The sequence below is a fragment of the Brachycentrus maculatus genome, unplaced genomic scaffold, assembly GCF_059751285.1.
Source record: "Brachycentrus maculatus isolate JH-2025_06_01 unplaced genomic scaffold, ASM5975128v1 h1tg000089l, whole genome shotgun sequence".
Lineage (NCBI taxonomy): Eukaryota > Metazoa > Arthropoda > Insecta > Trichoptera > Brachycentridae > Brachycentrus > Brachycentrus maculatus.
The window spans coordinates 2,059,394-2,084,318 of NW_028280843.1; the positions used below are offsets into that span (position 1 = coordinate 2,059,394).

Genomic DNA, 24,925 nt, shown 5'->3' on the forward strand with positions numbered 1-24,925 from the left:
AAAATATTTACACTATTTCACCATAAATAAACAAAACAAAACAAGAACAAAATTCTATTTATTGTCTTCAGACACTCGTCATGAAGTAACGTTGCTATTTGATATCGACGCGCTTGCTTTCGATAATCCTGCTTTGAAAGGGAATCGAGTTTTGTTCGCTCTTATGAAGATTTGAGACATAATGTGTGATTATCATTGCTATTATTTTTTTTTAAATACGGTGACACTTGTACTGTATTTAAGTATGTTATTCTCCCGGCATTAAGGTCCAATATACGTTAAATTCGAACTTAATTTTCTCTATCCTCAAGTTACATTTGACGTAATTGATTTTTTTTTCTTAAAACAAATTTTTATAATTGCAAACAAAACTTGTTTTTTTGTCACTTGAGTTTTTTTATTATGATGACTAGTTTGGAAAGCTATGCTACCATCTTCAGGTCTAAATATAAACTAATACACAATAAATAGTTATCTTTTCTATAAATAAAGGGGGGGAGTTGGGGGAGGGGGGGTTAGTCAAGGGGGTGGATAAGAAAAATAAAAAGGAATAATGGAAGGAAAGCTGAAGAATTTTGAAACAGTAAATTATTTATTATATTATTATTAGAGTTTAAGTTTTTTTTTATTTCTAATAAATGATTTATTGTTTTAAAAAAATTTACCTTTGCTTTCCATTTTTCCTTTATTATCAAACTCCACACCCTTGACTTACCCCCTTCCCCCTCTCCTTATTTAAAGAACAGATAATAATTTATTATATTTTATTTTATATTTACCATAGACCTGAGGATGGAAGCTTCTGAAACTACTCATAATAAAATAAAGTCAAGTGGTAAAAAAACAAGTGATTTTCTTTTACAATTTTATCATGTATTACCACAAAGTGAATGCCGAAACAATAAGTAAATTTTTAAAAATGTACTTTATAAATAGTTTTTCTTCGAAATAAATATATGGTTTTGAAAATAATAGTTTTTGAAAATAGTGAAAATAGTAAACATCTTTTTTTTTCGAAAAATTTTCTGAAAAAAAGTCAAATTGTAATACAATAGCCTTAAGCATATGATCGCCCATTTTTTTAAGCTTAAACTTTATAAATTAAAATAACTTTGTTTACTTTGTAACCACTTTTTAAAAAATATTACTGAATAACTGCTTAGAACCCTTACCTTAACGATAATTCAATGAAATTATATCAAGACAATACCAATTTAAAAACAAAGTTAATTTACTAAAGTTTCATTTTATAATGTTTATAAAATATGCCACAAAGTATCTGCGAAAAACATTCAAGAAATTTTTTAGCTTATTTTAGTTTATATTATTGTTAGAGTTATGGAAATATTTTGCACTATTCTCAGATATATTCACACCATTTATAATTAAACCACAATACTTCTTTTAATTACATAAATATTTGGACAGGGTACGAGCGTGGATATGTAGAATAGAGTAGGTACTCTTAATATTACTACCTTTTCTTAATTCCACCTGTATGTCCTTTAAAATATAATTGAAATACTCCTTCATCTTGAGCTATTCATTTACGTCAAATGAATTCCACAAAATGTATACCACTATTACATAAACATAAATTTATGTTTATGTAATAGTGGTATAAATTTTGTAATAGTGGTATAAATTTAAAAATCTCACCCATTCCAGGAAAGAGATTTTTTCTGTTTATATTTTACTTTTTCTAATTTTATATCATAATTAATGCTATGCGTAAAACTTTTCTTAAATAAAATAAATATTTACACCAGTTAATATGATTTATATAAAAATTATCGATGTTTTATTTCATGGAATTTCTTTGATATCGTTATAACGATGACGTCATACAAACTTTGTTTTAAGTAAATAAAAAGGTTGTGGGTGAAACAGGAAATAAACTGAAGTGTAATAGTAGTGTTTAAATACAACCACAAATGATAGTATGAAAGATGTTTTGTAAGGACGACTATGTTCGGCCATACTCCCGGACAGGTTAAGAATCAGGATCGCAGACTGATCACCTTACCTTCAAGAATCAACTATCAGATTGACACTGCTCTATTCGATGCCCTATATACAACTGGATGAGAATAACGGTAAAAATAAGATGAAATAAAATAAGTAAACACTTTTTAGAAACTTTTATTACCGATAATAAAGGAAACCAATATTTATGTTTAGGAGTACTCTTTGAATAAATGCTAAGTATAAATTACTAAGAAATATGCAATCCGCAAAAAAAGTAGAAATATACTATTTTTTATTTTTTTCTGCGTATGTTTATAGACTATTTTTAAATGTTCTTTCCACTTTACGAAACTTTAAACGTACATTACATATGTACGTTACTTTTTCTGATCGGGATGTTTTTATTATATTTACTCCTAAGTTGGGGTTAGTTTTTTTTAATTAACTTAATTTCATGAATACCACATACCAATATTTTGTTCGTATTCTTTAACTTTTTATTATTTTATTTGAAATGATAAGTTGTTATGCCACGGTTTGGCTACGGATAAGATTTTTTTTTAAAGAAAAATATTTGTCATTTTATTATTTACAAAAATACTTCAATTTCATACTATTTCTGTGAGCCTAAGCGTCTCATTATTAGAAATAGGTATCAAATTATTGTACAGTGAGTTCGAACCGAGAAACTCTGACTCAAGAGTCTGCGACACTGACCGCGGGACCACAACCCGATTCGATGTCTTATGCACCATTTAATACGAAGTATCAGGAACACTTAAGCGATGTCTTATATATTCTTATCCTGCACGACTGTGAATAAGGAGTGAACTATTCTTCAGTAGATTCGTTAGATAATCCATAATTACTTTATCCTAGCTCCGTCTTTATCCTAGCTATTAATTACATGAACATAGCTCTCTGTTTCGTGTTGAGGTTTTGTTTACAGGGAAATGATATATTCCAACCACTAAACCATAAGTAAACATTATTCTCTCACACATTCATTATGGTTATCAGTACTTTAATTTTAATTTTAATTAAAATGATCGTGTTTTCTCACAATTCAATAAAATATTCAAATCAAGATGGCGTTTAACCATTACCAGTACAAAAAATAAATGATACACATGTTTAAGATTTTTTTATATAATGGTCGTAATGGAGAACTCTTTTAAGAAATTTATAATACTTCTTGATATACGCGCTTAAAATGTAGTGGTTCTGAGCAATCAAATGAAAATATTTTCAAAATATTTTTTTTATTCAAGAAAATAAATTGACATTTTACATAATTCGCATAAAAAATACATATATCGTCACTTACGTATGGTAAGATGAGTAAAACCAATTACTTTAGAAAGTTCTCCAGATGCCAGTTTCATCTGATATTTCTAACTGAGATACTAAAACAATCATTCAAATGTACGAAATATATTACAACTGGAAATAATCTAGTCTAATAATTAATTCAGTCTAACAATGAGCTTTTGTTAAAAAATCAGTATCATCATATCATCCCAGTCTAATTTATTTAAAATATATTCAATTCAGGGCAGAGTAGTGGACGTTATAATGTGCATAGAAAAATTTCTTAAATCAGGCATTAATGGGTCGTATACCTTTTCAAAGCCTAGACATCAACCTTCTTGTCATTTAAAACGTGTTTCGTCTCTGTTGAGACATCTACATATAATATACATTGATAACACATATACTTAAATACCTAATCATCTGTATAAATACCTCAGGGAGGGTACAAACAAGATCAAATCAATAATCAGTTACAGTAATTAATCCTTAACACACGTAGGTACTTAATAATAAATAGACGGTATTAACCTTTACTGGAAGTAGTCAAGATTAAAGTAGTATCCAATTAATACTATTGGATAACTCCTTAGAATCCTTACCTTAACGATGATTCAATGTAATTATATCAAGACAATATCAATTTAGGTGTTTGCTCCAATTGCTTTGTACGAAATGGCGTGATCACGCAGCGTGTTAGAGAGATTATCTCATATATAAACTTGGTCAATATTAAATACTTAAGAATTAATAACCTACAATAAGTAAATAAATAATTAATTGCTTTCGTTTAAGATGGCGTCTAACATATCTGAGTTGGGATCCCTTTAACCTGGCTACAGACCAGGGGTCTAGACCTATGACCCTATAGCCGACTCGTACTATTTTTTTAAAAAACTTTTAAACATATGCAAACATACAACTTCCTTTTGTTTGTGTCCGTAGATCTTGAAAAGCAGTCGATGTATTGACTTGAATTTATTGTAAATGCGGCCTTTTATTGAATCAGATAAATTAATGTGGTCTTTAAAAGAAAAACTATTTCCCACCCCTGATCTAGACAATTAATTATCCCCAGCAACATTTTAAAACTGTTGCATTACACAAATTTAATTAAAATTCATATTTTAGGTGTCTCAACTTGAGACGACGCATTTTTTTGTACAAAATAGTAACCCAGGACTTACGAATTGATATTTGGCTGGCTTTAGTGTTTTCCTTTTTATACATTATACAGTAAAACTTTGATTTAACGGACTTATTGAGGAGAAAAGATTTCCGTGAAAACCAAAAGTCCGTTGTATAAAAATAGGTTTAAAATATAATAAAAAAATGAAATGTGAACACTGTATTTCAATATAAATAAACAATACAAAACACAGACGAAATTCTATGTATTGTCTTCAGACACTCGTCATTAAGTGACGTTGCTATTTGATATCGACGCGCTTGCTTTTGGTAATCCTGCTTTGAAAGGGAATCGAGTTTTGTTCACACTTATGAGGTTTTGAGACATAATTTGTGATTATCATGGCCGCTAAGTTTTTTTTTAAATACGGTGACACTTGTATTTAACCGTGTTTAATATTTGCAGGACGTTTTTAATTTTTTTACATTCACTGGAATTTTGCCTGTTAAATCCAAAGTTCGATTAATAGAGGTTTGTTATATCGAGGTTTTACTGTACTTGTGTAAAAGTTACCATTCTACCCATCATTCAAAGATATATCATATATGCACGCACTATTGCTGGATTCCTGATGTATGTTAGTTGGAATTTTGAAAGATATGGAATTTGGCTGAAGGTAATCAAATAAAAATAAAAATAGTATAAAACCTTTCGGCCGGCCTGTAGAGAATTCAAGAAGATTAGTGCAGTAAAATTAAACACCATGAATCATCTTTCGACGTTTATTTTCGAAGAATTAGAAAAGCGGCTAGTATACCGAGTCGGAATATCTCAACTACTCAAATTTACTCAAGGAAATTTGCCAATCGAGTTTATTCCCGGTCTATTTGCATAATAAATCAATAGGAAATAGAGAGGAACGTAGCGAGAGCGAAAGATCACAACTTCATAGAATATCTGTAGATGCATCCTGGTTCATTTCAAGCAAGGATCAATATAAAGGAACTTATTTGCAAGGAGTCAAATTCTGACTACTATGTTTGATTTAATTTTGGTGAAGATACTCGTTACTGGATTTTTAAAAAATGTCAAGAAAATAAAAAATAAAGTATCTAATTAAGTTTTTATTAAAGTTTTAATCAGTTACTCATTATTTTTATAGTAGAATTACAACATTACAATTTGAAAATATTGATTCGATTTTAGTTTTGTGCTGACATTTCTTGTTGGAACTGCATTTCATACAATAAAATACTTACATACTATGTTGTTTTTTTCGACATTAATTTTATCTGACTAGCATTCGGGTTTCATCGTAACCGATATCATCAGATTAGTGTGAGGCTTGAAAAAAATATATGTTATATACAAAACAAGGCAGGGGATGAAAACCATCATTGTTTTTAATTTTTTTCTGATAAAATTAATTTAAATTGAATGAGTTTAAGTATTGTATTATAATAATAATAACATGTTAGTTATGGTAAAGGTTTTTAGTATGATGTCTAAAATTCATAAATCCAAGAATATGTAAATTTTTCATGACTTGAGAAGGGAGTACAATGGAGGGAGTACCTCTCTACTCATTCATCGCTTTGTTTTTCAAAATTCAAAAGGAGTACAACATTCAATTATTATCGTTTAAATTATGTATCAAATACTGCATGATATTTTTTTAAACGAATATGCTTGCATCTAAAATGATAGCTAATTAATTCGTTGCTAACAAGTGGGGAGAACTGCAGTGTTTAGCGTCAGTAGGCACTTTCAACGTTTGCTGCATTGCTACAGTAAAATAAAATAAAAACATGTATCTGCATGCACGCTTGTTTTGCACAAACAACCGCTAAACCAACCCTTCATTATAATATATTTCTTATGGTATCACGGAAGACAAAGTTTCAACACGCAGCGCTGTATCTGGTACTATGGAGTGATAAAGTATTGAAGAGATATCACCGTTTGACTTTACGCGAAAACTTATTACACTCATTTATCCGCATCATTAAGTGCTTACTTACTCTATGCACTTGTATAATACCCGATTTTAAATATAACCAAAAAAACACAGTAAATTATCAAAAAATATACATTATGGTGAACTACAACCGCTCCGTCAATATTTGGTAAAAATACAACGTAAATTTGTTGATTTAAGTATTTATTATGTTTGTATTGTGTATTATTTCATGGTACATACAATTATTTTCATATTATTATTATTATCATATATATTTATGTGTATATATATATATATATATATATATATATATATATATATATATATATATATATATATATATATATATATATATATATATATATATATATATATATATATATGTATAAAACTAACAAAAATCCCTCATACAGCCATGTTTAGGTTTTTTTTATATAGAAATTGGAATTATTAAATTAGCTTGCTTATTATGTATGTACAAGGTTTATAGATCATTAAGTGGGTTTTGGTTTCTTCTCCCTAATAAAAAGAGATGTTTTATTTCAATCTGTGTTGGGAACAGGAGGGATAATCTAGTGCAGATGCATAGGCTATTTGTGGGTATACAATATAACATAATCATAATTGAAATGGAATGAAGCTAATTGTAATAATTTTAACCAGAAAAATTGGTAAAAACATAATATAAAGAGAAAGAACTCTTAAAGAAAAATATATTTTGATTAAAAAATATGTTAAACAGGAAACAGTCAAAGAAAATGAAATATAAAAGCATAAGAGAGATACTTAAATTAAAAGTACAAAATTACCAATTTACATGACTTTGAATTTCATGTCATACGCCCAAAAATATCAACGTAAATTTTCAAATAACAATATCTGGGCAGTATATTTATTTTATTTTTATCTATATTTGCCATGGTAAACCATAAAGAAGCATTTTTTGTATATTTTTATTCAGAAATTGGAATAATGTAGTAATGTGCAACTATAAGAATGCAAATAAGAAAAAAGCGTGATAATAATAATAATAAATTTGGATAATTTACATAACGCCATTTTCGTAAAATACTACCTCAAGGGTGCTATACTACCGCAAGGTTGTGATACTACTCGTATACGTCAATATTCGTTGAAGATAATTAGTGTTGTGATTCATAATCTAAAATGTGTGTGACTGCAATCATTACATGTTGAAAAAAGGTAAAAAATGTAGTTCACATTATCTGATATTTGTTAACATAAAATAAGTATTCGTTTTACACAGATTTTGATTTACATCTGAAAAATGCAAATTCATTTTCTCTTCTACTTTATTAAGACAAGGTACCTGGTATAAGAAACTCTCAGGCGTATTTTTTACTCCAGACTTATGTTTTAATTTGAGGAAAATCGTAGTAGCAAGAGCTACAAATTAGCTTCGCTCATATTTTTTATACTGAGAACAAAAATTCTTAAGTTAAGAAAAAACTGATTGTTATAAAACTAGCTAAGTAAATATATGCGCAAAAATAATAACGAACGAAAATTTATTTTTAGTTCTGTAAAAATACAATTTATGGTGGAAAATACTTGACGATTTTTGTAGCAGATCACTCGAATTATTCGTATTTCGGCATAAATGATCAATTTTAAATGTGTTGCATGTAAAATGCTGTCAGTAGAAATATCTCAAAGCGGATTTAGCTGACTGAATAAAAATTGGAATGAAATGTTAGTCCCTCTGGTTGAGTTAAACGAATGAAAATCCCCCGAGAAAAAACGAACAATTTCCCAAACGGCTGAACATTCCAGCTGTAAAATTATAATTGGTAGTTACATTTGTACACTTTTATTTCTGATACAATGTAGATCGATATCCATGTTCGAGTGTGTCATACAATATCGATTTTCATGTGCTAAAAAATTCATACATCTGCGAAAAATTTACTTTTTTTTAAAGGGTCGTAGCTTAATAAAAGCCTCCTTAATCCAACCATATATGGCCCTTGTGAACGATGATGTCTACGATGAAGCGGCATGAGATTGATGATGTATGCGTTTTAAAAAGAAATAGTATTAGCGTTGTCAAACATGGGTAAAATAATAAATGTTACACGTGTATAAAATGTTACTTCGGTGTACATTTTGACATCTCAACATATCGTAGTCGTACAGGAGAAAGTGACCAACTAACAAAACGTAAAATGTTCAGGAGGGCCATTTAAGTCACATTTGCTTGGCAATAAAATAAACATCAATGCAGTTAGCCATTTTTAAAATTATACTTCCGAGATTAAGATCGCTTTTTTTTTTTTAAATTCTGGGCTATATTAAGCTAGTAATATATCAAATAGCCAATGATAACGTTTTTGTAAAAAAATACACTTGGTCACTTTCTCCTGTATGACTACGATATATTAAGAAGAATATGGTTCTCTGGGTATTAACAGGCCTTAAAACTTGTAAAAGACTGGTTAAGTGATCACATTACACACACGTGCAACATTCACTAATTCTACCCATGATTGACAGCCACACTCAAATTTTGTAACTCTTAGATATATTGATCAATCCTGTGACAATGTATGAGTTCAAAACATGTTCATCTAAGTAGTATTGTAGTAATCTTTTGATTTACAGTAATAATAATTAAATTTGTGTAAAATGATCACTTTTATCACCAGCCTATGGCAGTTCATAAGCCCTTTTTATACATAGACTTCCATATTTTTCATCATTTATGTTGAGATGTCAAAGTGTATAAATATTTCTTTTGTTTTTAATAAAACGATGCTAAACAAATTTGTTTACATGTTCCTATTCTTTGATAACATATGTATTCATCTTTTGTGCCAAATTATTAACATTAGTCATAAGATTTATATCCGTAACGGTACTTGTAGCGTGCAAAAATGGCGTGTTGCAACACAATAAACTTCCCTTATACGTTGTGCTCAATAAAATATATGTGAAAACATAAAAAAAAACTCGGTACTCCCTTTGAGAATTACATACATGAAAATTTATGTCATCTTATAAAATTCTTAGTTACCCTAGAAGGTATGCGCTGCGTCCGCTAATCTAAGGTGAATTCCAACAACCTAAAAAATATTAATTCACCCCAGTATTTACTAACTGCACAAATAAATATCATTCCACCCTGCCTTTGTGGATTATAGAAAAACTGTAAATGGCTTTGTAACCGAGCACCATTGTAAATATCAAGGAGTAAAAGAAAGAGCCTCAGAATAGGGGCTTATCGAGATTTTTCTTTTGAATAAAGGCAGAAGGTAAAGAAAACGCGGGCAGGTACTCTAACCTATTTGCATAATAATATGTCATGGTGTCTATATTGCGACCACGGCAAGCCGTTGAGTATAATATATTTTTTTATGAGACAAAATGTTTTCATCTTATCTGTTTATGTATGTATCATTCACTTTTTTACCTTAGAGGTAAATTAAAGTAAGTCATTTTTTTATACACAAAGATTTATGATATATTTGAATTTTTCAGTATTCACTAAGAACAAATAATAATATCTTTATACATAACCGTCAACGCTCTTCAAATTTTGACTTTTATTCATATCAAGCTTTAAGTATACAAAACATACTAACCTTCACGTCACTTCTCCGCAAGGGTAGGCAAAGAGAATAGAACGCCACACCACTCAACATTCATGCATCTTCTCATACATGCATACCCGCTTATTATTTTGACACCTGACATAACCACTTTCAAGTATTAAAGTTACTTGATAATGCCTTATTTCAATATATTTGAGTTGGTACATGGACTCACTTGTATACTAAAAGTTAAAAGCATGTTTAACTTTGTAGTATGGTAATATAACACTCTCTTTATCCTTCATCGTTCACTTTGTGTAATACCATTAAAAAAAAACAATACTTTATGACCCAGGATAATCATTTCAGAATTACCGTTTCAGAAAAATCATTCCATCATCAGGTCAAATGTAGACGGTTTTATTTCCTATAACTGATTTCGGTGAACGATTCACTCTGTTCCCAGCATTCATTTTCCTTTCCATATCGATCTTTCCATACCTAGAAAATATACTTCCCAAATAAATGATATCATCTACCTGTTCCAGAAAATATACAAAAATAAATTTTGTAAAATATTATTTACGAGTATATATACCATAGCGTTGAATCATTATAAATGTCAGAAATGAATTGTTTGACATATTTATTGAAACATATAATACAAAAATAGATATTTCCTGTTAACACAAGCTTTATGAAAGTTCTCAGGTTTTAACTTTTAGAATATTATTTGAAATGTGGAATTCCTGTGCCAACGGTTGTTTGAGAAATACAAAACGACGTTAAATAAGAATGCAGTAAAATAAAATAATGTGCAGAGAAATATTAATGCAGAAAGCGTCTCTAAACGTTCTGTTTCTGCAGTTTACAAATAGTAAATGAAATGTTTCTTACTATTTCCAGAGGCCAAATAAAGCTAGCATGAAACTACACACCTTGGAATAAAACGACTTTATACTTGTGGAAATTGAACTCGATTTGCTATTACAACCAGTACTTAAACAATGAACACAGTTTTGAAAAATCAACGTTTTATATACACGATTTTTTATCTAGCTTATACCAAACAAACCATAAAAACATGCTTAGTTATTTTATGAATCTTTCATTACGTATTAATTAACCTTGAGAAACGAAATACATATTTTTTTTAACAAAAGAGAAATATTTGTTTTTTTTTTTATTATTTACACAAATATTTTAATTTCATGCTCTTTCTGTGAGCCTAAGCGGCTCATTATTAGGAAAAGGTATCAAATTGTGGTAGAGTGGGTTTGAACCAAGAAACTCTGACCTAAGAGTCTGCGACACTAACCACAGGACCACAACCCGACACTTAAATAATTAAATATAATGAAAGCTCCCACTATATTATCGGATCTGACGCAGAAGATCTAGGTTTCCTGACAGACCACTATTTTAAACCATTAAAAAAAAAAACAAAATAGTGAAAATCCTAAAAAAATTAAACTTGTATCCCGATTTCAAAGTTAATCTACAATTTGTAACTTTCAATGTCCCTGTCACTGCTAATTTAAATAAATACAAATTTAAAAACCATCACTGATTTTCCAGAAGTACCCCATTTAGGATATGATAGGGATTAATTAGTATTAAGTTAGTTCAGTTAGTCTACTATATCTATGTTCCAACCCAACGGTGGCTGGTACACAAAATTGAGTCTATTTGATAGCCTCGTATTTTTTGGTATTTAATAAAAACTAAAAATAAAATATTAATAACGTCAGTTGCATCTTATCATCGTGATATTGATAATAATTGTATTACGTTTATAATAAGTGAAACCATTTAAAATCGTTTTATAAAAATCGTACGAAAATAATATATACACAAAACAAAAATATTTGTATATATATATATATATATATATATATATATATATATATACATATATATATAAATATATATATATATATATATATATATATATATATATATATATATATATATATATATATATATATATATATATATATATATATATATATATATATATATATATATATATATATATATATATATATATATATATATATATATATATATATATATATATATATATATATATATATATATATATATATATATATATATATATATATATATATATATATATATATATATATATATATATATATATATATATATATATATATATATATATATATATATATATATATATATATATATATATATATATAAATATATATTTATATATATATATATATATATATATATATATATATATATATATATATATATATATATATATATATATATATATATATATATATATATATATATATATATATATATATATATATATATATATATATATATATATATATATATATATATATATATATATATATATATATATATATATATATATATATATATATATATATATAAATATATATATATATATATTTATATATGCATACATATCCGCTGCTGTCAGGGCGCAGCCCTTGCATACGGAGTTTCTGAGCTCTGTAGAGCACACTTTGAGAACCGCTGTACTACAATATGATTACTTATATAAAGCATTGGGTAGATATTTGTATTTAAAACGGCCGCAACTTTTACCGTGAAAGCCACAAACAATTTAAAAAAAATAGTACTCAAGTAGGGTTCCGTGCTTTTGTTAAAATATAATTAGGCTTTGCAGTATTTCGGGCATTCCCCTTTGTTTAAAGGAGGTTCTTATTTCTAACAACATCGGGAATGAATCACGTCAGCAAAGAACGAATACATCACTCACCTAAAATATACAATGTACGCGAATGTAACTAATGTACCTAAAATATACGCGAATCAAACAAAAAATACTCAATATATGGGTTGAATTTAACGTAATGACCTAGATTCAAGTTTATCGAAACAAACAAATGAATACTCAATCGTTTTGAAGGAGTAAAATTTATCAATCCTTCAGATGTAAAGTCTTTTTCACTATGAAGAGTTCCGCTATTTTTTTTTTATTTTAAGGTCAAGTGGCATAAAATCTCTTAAGACTTGCGCCGACACCGACAAAATGGTTCTATACCCCTTGCACGCTCTTGTTGTAATTTTTTTTTAATTCGGTTAATAGAATAATTGCAATAAGAAATCATTTGTATTTGAATTAATTTTTAAGACATATAAACTAAATGTGCTTTAAACCCTTGTATATGATATATAAGGAGAAGTTTTAATGAGTAAATACCACTATTTCTTAAAATCGACTGTGTCACGAGTTTCGATGCATTTTGCAGCATTATGTGAAGCTTATTCTTAATTTTGGAGTTGGGTCCTTAAGATGTTAAAAATTAAGAATTAGCTTCACATACAGTGTTTAAAAATGATGCGGAATGCATTGAAATGCGCGTCACAAAAGATTTTAAGGAATAGTGGTATTTACGTAGTAAAAATTAAATTATGGATAGATTTTACAACAAAGTTACTGCCGAATCAATCAATCAAAGGAGAATCATCTTAAGCAAAGCAAGTAATTATTTTTTTTAAATAATGATAATAATAAACATTTTTTTGTTGTAAATGACCGAGTTTCGTGATCGGCCACCGCCGTGAGCGTGTTACTAGAGCGGCTCGCGGCATAATCAAACTTTTTTTAATTTGCCAGGAAAATGTACACAAGACACGACCAGCGCTGCAATCCACCATTCCGATATATAATTCAGCGATAAAGAAAATTGGTTCGGGACCTTTGTAGTCCACTGGACTTAGGAAATCCGTTTCTTGGTGAATATTTAAAATGTATGAACGGAGTTTTATTCCACCCGCTAGGTATAGCAGATCAGTTTGGATATCAAACTCGGCGAGCGTTTAGGGGAGAGGTGAGGAAATCTTCCACGGACGCTTGAAGTATGCAAATCGGTTTGGAACAGCGAATCCGCAGAGAATATTCCGAGTAACCTTTGAGTCCATTACAAACCTAATTGGAATACAGTACCTACATACAATATTCAACTGAAGTCTGCAACACTGCAGTGAGATGAAAAAAAAAGCAAACCAGCTTTCTGATAACTTTGCTGCATTAATCTGTTTGATATTTTATTTATTAAAGTTTTTTCTATGTTTACTTTTTTTAAATGGAAAGCAAACATAATATGGATAATTGAGTATAAAAAAACCCTTTTTATTACGAATTTAGATTCAACTATTCTAAATCTCATAGAATAAATCTCATTTGAATAAATTAAACATTAGATTCTTCGTTGGATTTCAACATGAAATGAAATTTTATTTTTTTAATATTTATGACAAAAAGTAAAAAGGAAATATTTTTCCTTAACGTTAAAATTACTCTGACGCATACTTTAGTTTTTTTTTCTACGTTCTTCTTTTCTAAAAAAAAAACGAAAATAAAATGGATAATTATATATTTTTCCAAAACAACTTTTTTTGTACGAATTTAGATTAAACTTTTCAATATCTCATGGCATTTTTCTCCTTTGAGTAAATTAAAAATTAGATACTTCTTCGGATTTCAACGAGGAAGAAAATTTAATTTTTTAATATTTTTAACAAAAAGTATAAAATATTTATTTTCCTTAAAAACGATTTAAAATTTGTAATTTAGCACAAAGGAAATAGGTTTATTTTAAGTAGCTCTTGAAAATGGCATAACACTATCTCTTGTTAAGTAATGATACTTTTATTTTCTCTTTATTTTGATCAACGTTTTCCCAATTATTTATTGAAATATTTTTGTCGATATCCAGAAGTAGGTGTGTACTTGCATACAAAATTTGTATTTTTTATCTTTATTTTTCCTAAATATACATAAACACCAAAGGAATATTGGTGTCAATATAAAAAATAACAATTTTAATTACAATTTTTTTTTTTTTAACCAAAACAACAACAGAAATTAATTTGCCATGCTGCGTAGATTTGATGTACGTATTTGAAAATAAACTGATTTAAAATATTTTCCATTATAATAATTAAGGAGACTCACTAAAATGAAATATTTGTGATTTTTGGGATAGCGGTTTAGAAGATTACTAAATATTAACCACCTACCTGTAAGCAACCCCTCGACCCATTTAATAAATAAGAAATGTGGAAAAGATGAGGTGTTTCTCGCAGTGAAGTAATAGTTTATTTTACCTTGGAAAATTTTACGAATTCAAATAACCGGTTAGGCGCAAATGACTGTAATTTTGGAGAGAAAATTTATTCTTCTTTTCTTATCTTTTTTAAGAAAAAAAAAACAGTAGTTTTCTTATGTTTTGAGATAAATTACGTTTTAGATATTTAATTTCTATAGGAAGCAAGTATTTTTATATAAATCTAATTACTTTTCTTATTATTTAATAAGAAAACAAACGTATATATATTCCGTAAAAATCGATATTCTTTTGATGAGGACCAAACTCAAAGAGAACGAAAAAATGTAATTTCCTTTACCTTAATTAAAAGTAAAAAAGACGATACTCTGACACTGTATTTTAAAACGATAATCAAGGTTGCGATTTCACAACAACTGAAGTATCAAATTTCGTTTAAATATTAGACAGTGAAAATATTTTCAAAATTCCTAAATGAAATATATAAATACATATTTATATTGTACACGTAATAAATACCATTATTTAAATAAAATGGCAATATCGCCATATACTTACGATTTTTTTTAACTCACTTAAAAGTATCACCAAATTTGAAAAATTAAAATCACTTATTTTTGAAAGACAGTTCTCCTATCGATAGGCATTTTGACTTCCATAGTTTAAAATCAAATTAAGGTATCAATTTATTATCGATCCGATTTTTTTCACTAAAATATTTTTCTGACCTTCTTACCTCATTCACACATTTTGCTTGTTTCAAACTGAGCTTCAAATTACAATCTTATAAATAATGGACTTTCAAGTCAAACTTTCTACTTTTTTTAAAGTTATTAATGAAACTTTAATTTTGAATAAATTATCCCTCTTTGTAAATTAGTCATTTTTCTCAAAGTATCCTTGCGTAGGTACCCTTAATTAACATTACGTAAATTGAAAACTTACCGATAATACAGAACGGTCTTCTGAGGAACTTCAGCCTCCCCATAGAGCCCTGGTACCTGGAACGACATCCTGAAGACCATAATCTGGAACAAAAAAAACTTTTATGACTCTCACATTATTTTACCTTTTAAAAATAACAATACATTCCATTTCATTTTCCTCATGAAAATCTCACCAAACACGTTTTCAATTAGTGCTCAACAAATAATAAATACACGTTTCAAGTTTTGAATATAAATTAAAAGTTTAATTAAAGTACGTTTAACTGCAACGATAACGTCTAATAAATTTTTAATACATTTACGTACGTAATTAGGTCAAACAATTTTCCCAACAGCATAAATATTTGAAATTATGGTCTTCGCATGAAAACTGATGAACATTTTAATTAATTTTTACGAAGCTCCTCGTGTTTCACGGCCCACCAAAGTTGAAATAACTGATCGGGAATATTAATTTAATTTTTTTCTGAAATACAAAATTGAACTTTTGTTTATAGATTGTTATTCATTTTAATTGTAGAGAGTTCAAACCTAATTTGGTGACGTTAATACAGCTACTTTTTTAATGAGAATTTATAAATTGCTTTAAATCAGAGGCTCGCGGCTAAAGTACTAATTATTTGTCACCACCCAATGACGTTAGTGCTACAAGATTATGCGTAAAGCATAAAGCCTACGCCTAACTGATCAATGCAATTATTGAAGAGTAGTTACAGCCCAAAAACATAATGTGATCAAATTGATTAAAATCAAAATCAAGATTAAGATTAAAGATGAAAATCAAATTGGTATGCGATTTGATTTAAAATGCCATTCATTTTATAAAAGAATGAGTCTTTTTAAGTTAAAATTTATCACCTGGTCGGTTCGCATATATTGTTAAGTTCAGTCCGTCAACTTAAATGATGCAAAAATTATAATCGCTAATCATTTCTTAACGATCGTTGAATAGTTTCTAATTGTATTTTTAAGAGACTTTTTTATTTAACACGTGCACAAATAATTTAATAATCAGAAAAAAATATCCGGTGAGGTGTAATTTAATGGTTTGTTTTTTTTATATTTTGATGAAATATGGATTTTAATGGCTTAAGCATACAAAAATATTGATTTAAAATATCTGACAACTAACGACTTATCAATTTCTGGCAACACATCTACACCTAGGATAAGGATAGGAAAGAATTAAACTTGTAATTATCTGACAACGCGGTTTTAGTTTAACATAGCCATTCTCTTTCTTCACTAATCTATTTAATGTTCATCACCTTTGAGGATTTTAGCAGTCGAGTGGTCTCCTAGAGCATTTTGGTTTCCAAGAATCTGGCTTTAAAATAAAATCTCGTCCCGTGAGTTGAATCGTCAAGTTAACAAGAAAGTGCTTTCTTGTAACCGGCAAAGCGAGAAAACGGGACATTTGTATGCACTTCATAGTTTTGGCTGGCACTTTGCACGTTTCAGGTGCCCCGATAAACCTGTTGATATAATATCGAATTCATATTAGGAATCGCTTTGTGGTTGCCAAACGGAAAACGTATTTACGTTTTCTACATTTAATTCAATATGAAATATATTTCATCAATATTTTTATGCGAAAAATGTAAAATATGTATTTAAGACGAAGACATATTATACAAAAGTAGTTTTTCTCTATGTCAATTAAATAATATTATATTCTAATTGATACAATAGAATTAATCTACGATTATTAATTACACTGTATTCTTGTATGGAAATGAATCAGATATTTCTTATAACTTAAGTAATATAATAAGAAATATCTAATTCATTTTTACAGAATATATTTCTTAAAATATTATTTTTAATAACTCAAAATCATATTTTCTTCTTGTAACCCTTATTTGCACCCAATGGTGTATAGGGTACTGCTTCGTATAAAAGCAGTGTTATCTTGATCATTAACTAAACGAAGGAAAGGTGACCAGCCTAGCGCTTCAGGTACCAGTCCAGGGTGATAAAATAAATGTTAGACTAAAAAATCAGTAATATTTATTTTGACCCTCTTGGGAATTGAACCTGGAACCTCTAGCGAGGTAGCCTAGCGCTTTTATCACTACACTATGGAGGCCGGAAAATATGTATTACGGTTTAAGATATATAAACGTATAAAATGAAAATTGGAATTTGGAATGGAAATATATGTTTACAACATTTTGAGTGTGTCCAAATACTTGTTCACAAAATCTGAATTATCTCCAATTACAAGAGATATTTTCATATTATTTTGTAACATCTCATCAAAGATGAAGAAGAATACGGAAGTCTGGGTATTTACGGGGCTGACGACCTTCATCTTTGATGTGATGTTACAAAATAATATGAAAATAACTCCTGTAATTGGAGATAATCCAGATTTTGTGAACAAGTATTTGAACACACTCAAAATGTTGTAAATAAATTATCTGGTCAAATTAAAAGCTAAATAATAAAAATGAAAATCGTATTTTCTGGCGTTTCTCATGTGTGTGATTATAATCCAGGATTCGGACCTCACATAATAATATAAGAGTTTCTGCTTAGTAAAGTTTCTTTACATCTCACCAATAGATGTCTCTAGTGAAGTTCTAATGATTCAAGAACAAGGTTTCTAAATTGGTTCATATATATAGAACTTCCAAGAATTTGAGTAGTGTGGTTGTCAATAAGGGGTAGAATTGGTGAATGTTACACGTGTGTAAAGTGATCACTTAAACCAGCCTATGACGGTCGTCAGCCCCGTAAATGCCCAGACTTCCATATTCTTCTTCATCTTTGATGATATGTTACAAAATAATATGAAACATATGTTATTATCTTTGAAATATCTTAACAATACTTTTGTAAAACTTTCTAGATGAGATGCCAAAAGATTAAAGTAGCTTTTTGTATGCTAATGCTCAATCGATGTCACAAGTATCTACATAAGTAGAAGAAATATTACAAGTCTTCTTTTATCTCAATATTGATAAGGCACAATGTTGTTCAGTTGAAAAACCTTTTATTCCAATCTCAAGTTATAATGAGCACGTGTTACTGACTTACGACTTAACGTAACTTGAACAAAATACAAGAGACTCCTTAAACCTGGATTAGCTTGTTACTTCCCCTCGTTGTAGGAAGTAAAGGATATCTTTCCAGTATAATAAATTAGCAGCTTTTGCTAAACTTGCGCGTAAGTCTTGCTTCAAATTATTAAGTAATCCTTTTTCGGACACGTTTGATTAAATCCTTAATCTTTTAGTCTGATTCATTATACTGAGACTTAACTTGTTTATTTCATGCTTTCTTAACCAGAGCAAAGTCAACAATAGGGAATACATTTTTAATTAAGTTTTGTTTAAAATTTAGTTAAAATAGATTTACAATAAAATAAATATTCAAACAGTACTGTTTGAATGATCAAGCAATTAAAATATTTGGAAAAAAAAATATTTCCTTTAAAAATCTAAAACTTTATATGTGAAAAACAATAAATAATTTTTTTTTTCCTTATTATACATATATATTTTTATACATAAACAAAACGTATTCAATAAAAGAAATAAGTATGTGATTTTATTCTCCAATGAATTTTAAAAATAAATCGTATTGAAAACCAAAAAAACATTGTTTCATTCAAGGCAAATATATATTTAATTGTTTTCAACAAACAGAGTTTTGTTTTACCAGTAGTTAGAACGCAATAAATCGTCTTCAAAGTTATCATTATAATTAAAGCATAAAGCTGTCTCTCTACAGATGAAAGTAATAAGATTTTAATATAAGAGCTTAACAAAGATACAAATCAAAAGGCGAATTTTACGTTAACTTCAGTGAAATACCAGAAAGGGTGAGATGGGATGAATTAAGGCGTATTATATTGTCGACATTCAGGCAAGCGCAAATTGGTATCGATATTTAATGTAATTATCCAGTCCTGTTCGACAGTACACGAGACTCAAAAAGCTTCATACATCATTAAAAGGAAAACTTTTTCCAATAACGTTTAATAAATCCGGTGACGGAATTTAATCTCGGTAATTTACTTATTGTTATTTCCAAAGTTTGAACAGTTTTCACCGAGCACTACAAAGGAAAATTAATTATTTTACATTGCCTCAAATTATTGAACAAACAGATCGCGACTAGGTATTATATATGCGGTGTTTTTTTTAGAGGTATACAAATCAAAATATCCCGCAATAAATTGATGGTGTTACCCGCCGTGTGGCATATTGCGCCATCATGTTGAAACCACAGCTTTATCACATTAATGTCATACAACCTAGGTACGAAGTAGTCAGTAATTATGGTTCTGTAGCCCTCTCTATTGACCGTAGCATTCTGGTCGTCATCGTCCTTAAAAAAATATGGGCCAATGATTCCTACTGCCCATAAAGCACACCAAACAGTGGCGTCTCGAAAAAAGCTTCTAGGTTATCTCCACTGCCGATTCAGAAATTCTGCTAATTTATATAGCCATTGCTCATCGGTGAACAAAATTTTACAATTTTAAAAAGAAGATGAAGCTTAAATTAAAGATGAAGCAAAAATAGAAATATAATTTTTACAGTCAACCTAACCGACACGTTACTTCAATATCTATATAACGTTTTTTAATCCTTCACGTTTCGGCACCCTGCCCCGCACCCCGCAACCCCGTCCCTTTCCAATCAACCCTTAAATTTGATCTGGCGAACGATGCAAAATGACAGATTTTTTATCTGAGTGCAGTGGGATTTTAGAATTTCAAAGGCGATGACTGAGTCGCTAAATAATCTCCCTTTTCTATCCATACCGATGTCTGCTGACGGTTTATCCTCCTTAGGATGAAATTCTTATGCAGCGGCGGACGCACCCCTTTATGAATTATTTACTCCGCTGTAAGGCCAAGTATTCGTTTGATGGCAAATTTATTTTCTTTAAATCCAGGTAACATTTTACGTTAATGATTTTTTTTTAAACATCGTTTTCGCATTTAATACGAAAGTTTTTCATCGAAATAATTATATGGTTTTGAAAAGAAAAGAGATATTTAAAAGTAAGGAAAAAATGTATGAATTTTTTTTTCTATATGTATGTTCTAAAACACAAAAAATATCAAATTTTAATCCTTTTAAAAAAAACGAGCGTAAGGACTCGTCGAGCCCTGAGCGTGGCTCTGCGAATTCTGATTTGTACGCTTGAGATCTGGGCCGTAATTCCCAACTGCGTCGTTGGACTAGGCCAGTGGTCGGCAAAGTGTGGCTCTTCGACCTTTTAAGTACGGCACCGGCACAATATTCGCGGGAAGGCTCTTCGGCTCTACGTATTCATGCGAACAATCTTTTTCAAGCATGAACCTCATCAAAAGCAAAATAAGAAATCGGCTTATTGACGAGAACATGGAAACGTGCTAAAAATAACGGCATAAAAACCTGACTTCCAAAGGAGTCAAACTTTCAAAGGAGATTTAAGGATATTATTCGCAATTAGTAGTGTTCTTTTGGATACCTTACATTAAAAAGATGTTTATTAATGAAGAAAATCCATATTATGTCTAAAATCAAGTTTTTTTAAGTGTACCCGTAATTGAAAAAAGGTCTTAATTTATAATTAAAAAGAAGGCTCAGAATAATTTTTTGTCGTTGTAATGCGCATATTTCGCTCATTATCTAATAAGTTTGCCGACCACTGGACTAGGCGAAGTACGACCAATCTGATTAGAGACCAGTTGGGTTTTTTTGCATATATTTTAGTATTCTTGCATCGTGCTTTCGCCTAGTTGAATAAATTATGAAAATAAATATCAGTAATACATTCACGAAAAGCTTTCTCCACCACTAAAGATGAAATTCCTATGCTGCGGCGGTCGTACCCCTTTATGAATTATTTACTGTGCTTTATTAAGGTCTCCTAATTGCGTCGTTAGACTGAGCCAAGTGTGGTCAACCTGATTCATGAGCAGTTTGGTTATGGTATTTTTGCATATATTTTAATATTCTTGCATCCTGTTTTCACCTAATATAATAAATCATGTTAATAAATATAATTATGTAATACATTCACGAAGAGTTGTCTCCACTACTGTGGCCATAACTAACTCAGAAATCTCTCCTTTACTCATCTGGCTTACTTACAGTAGATATTGTTCTGCAAAATACAACCTACGGCCTCCTTACGTTACATTTTCGACATCTCAATATAGATGAAGAATAATATGGATGTCTAGGCATTTACAGGGCTTACGACCATCATAGGCTTGGTTAAGTGATCACCTTATACATGTGTAACTTTCACAAATTCTACCCATGTTTGACAACCACGCTACTCAATTTTTGAAACTTCCAGATATATTAATCTAACTTATGACATAGTTAATGTGAGTTCATAACAGCTATCTATGTTGGAATAGGGAAAGCTTTTATTAAGCAAAGACTCCTTCTTTTTGCTTGCATGGTCCAAATCTTGTATATATATGAGCCCAGCTTGAAAACATGATTAATTTTTTTAAGTATCTTATTAACTGACCAGTTATTTCATTAACAATATTTAAAGTGTGTCCAAATACTTGTTCACAAATCAGGATTATTTCCGCTTAGGAGTTAAAGGAATTGGTGAATGTCACACGTATGTAAAATGATCACTTAACCAAGCCTATTACGGTCGTAAGCCCTTTAAATGCCCAGACATCCTATTTTTCTGTATAAAGATATCAAAAATGTAAAAAAATAACCCCTAAGTGGAGATAATCCAGTTTGGTGAAAATGTATTTGGACACACTCAAAACTATGTAAATACATATTTTATATTCTTAATATTATTAATATTTAAAGCATTTACTTTGTGGTTAGTCATTTTTACATATATTTTTTTACAAAAATGTTAATAATATTAGTATATAACCACCACCGGTGAGTGGTTATATACTAATATTATTAACATATTTTAAATTAGAATTTCTTTTTTTAAACATTTCAAAAATATGTAAGAATCTCAAAGAAATCTCATTTCAAAAATAGTCGTTAATGAAATAAATTTTCTGGGTAGGTACTAATTAAAAATATACTTGAGTATATACATTTAGAAGTTTTTCTTAAGTCAAGCACAGTAATTTTCGACCAAGCCTGCGTATGTAGGTACTTATACCGGTAAACAAATTGCTCGTACTTGGAGTTTCACATTTTCATCCTACGCCATTTTGTGAAATTGGATAAAAATGAACAAAGCAGAAAGATTTAAAATCTCATCTTAAAAATGACTTCATTTATAAAATTCTTATGCAAACGACTCACTCAATAGAAAAAGGCCTTCAGCTTTGTCGTAAGGAAATGTAAGAATTAATATCACCGAAGTTTTTCATTTTGATATGCATAACATTTGATTATTTCTAATTAGTTAAATCATTATTTTACTTCACATTTTTATGTTACAAATAATTAAGTTATAACAAACAAAAAAACTTCAACTTACTTATAACATATCGTCGTGTAAGATTCCTGGATTTTTATTTATGGAGAAAACTTGCTTGATATGTGTAATTTCTTTAAAAAAAACTTTTTTTAAAAAACAAGTTTGCGGTTGTGCACTTTGTGCACAATCATGGGCAGAGTAGTGAATTTTTCACGTGTATAAAGTGATCACTTAACCAGCTCGTAACAGGTCATTACTTCTGTAAATACATTTCAAATTTTTCTTCATCTATGTTGAGATGTCAAAAAAATTGTGAACATGTATTACACACTCAAAATGTTGTGAATAAATGAATTTAATATAACTCTTTACTGGTACCTGAAGCGCAAGACTGACCAACTTCCTTTCATACGAAGGATCAAATAAACATCGAATCAATTTCATGCAGTGCCCACGTACTATTAAGAGAGAATATAAGTCAGTTTTTAAAGGAAAAACCCGCAAAGCCTCTACATTAAGAGACTTATATGCATATAGGATAGTATTGTAGGGAGAGTTAATGTGAAAAAAAATCACACATATCCAGACCAATTGAAAATAAATATTTCTTGACTTTATTTTTCACTTGGCGGGAATCGAACCCGCAACGTAGTAGTAGTTTTATTATAACTTTATTCAATAATATTATTTTATTCACCATTTCGACAAAAATCTATTAAAAATTATGTAATTTTAAAACATTCAATAGTTATCATTGAACCAAGAAAGAATTCGCTAAAGTGCACTATTTTTGAAAGTTCTACATTGTTAAACATTAAACTCAAAAGAAGCCTAAAATTACTACTCTAACTTCCTACTATTCCGAGGTAGTATATATCAATAATGCAGTGTCAATTTGGTGCTTACCAGAGTGAACCTCGCCGTTCACAATGTTTTGACTGTCACGTACACGTAAACGTAGCGTCACGTAAACGTGAAGACGTACCACGTAAAAGAGTATCGCATAAAAGCTCGACACCGAACCGTTTAGTCTCGCGAGTTGCAATAGCATGACGTCAAGCGTACACACGGAGGCGGCGCGTCAGCCATTTATGACGTGGATAACGTGCGAGACCAATGCGTAAGTATTTTATAAAAATAATCTGACCCATTTCATTTGATATATGAAGCGTGTTTCAGTTTATTACTGAATTTGCGAACGTGTTGGTTTAATAAAAGACTTACAATAAAGACACATTAATGTCATCGAATTTTCTAGTAAGTTTTTACATAAAATAACTATGTTTTTATCTTATTTATATTATAATACATCGATTAAATGATAAAATTGCTTATGTAGACACTAAAATAATAACAAGCGACGGTATAATTTAAAAGGAAAAATACAAATACGATTGTTAAGTACAATGTCTTTGATCTTTTTTTTAAATATCGGACGTCTAAATAGAGCATATTTTGTATAAGAATGGTATAAAAAGGCTGATTATCTACAAATCTAACAGCCTCCCATTATATAGCTCAACTAGTCAGATTACGCACTGTGAAATGTTCACTATACTGCTTATTGTTTTATCCGCATTGCCCCA

The 24,925-nt window shown here is 29.3% G+C and overlaps 1 protein-coding gene across 9 annotated transcripts in view; it reads right to left on the reverse strand.

The window, feature by feature from the left end:
* The window catches only part of LOC148310710 (potassium voltage-gated channel subfamily KQT member 1-like), a 261,723-nt gene that overhangs the window by 119,153 nt on the left and 117,645 nt on the right, over positions 1–24,925 (reverse strand). For all 9 annotated transcript variants that reach the window (XR_015837366.1, XM_088257926.1, XM_088257927.1 and 6 more), the window contains one exon: positions 15,967–16,049. Coding sequence is in view for 8 of the 9 variants with exons in the window: in XM_088257926.1 (XP_088114052.1) it covers positions 15,967–16,049 (83 nt within the window). In the remaining variant the exon portion in view is untranslated. The remainder of the gene's footprint in view (positions 1–15,966; positions 16,050–24,925) is intronic.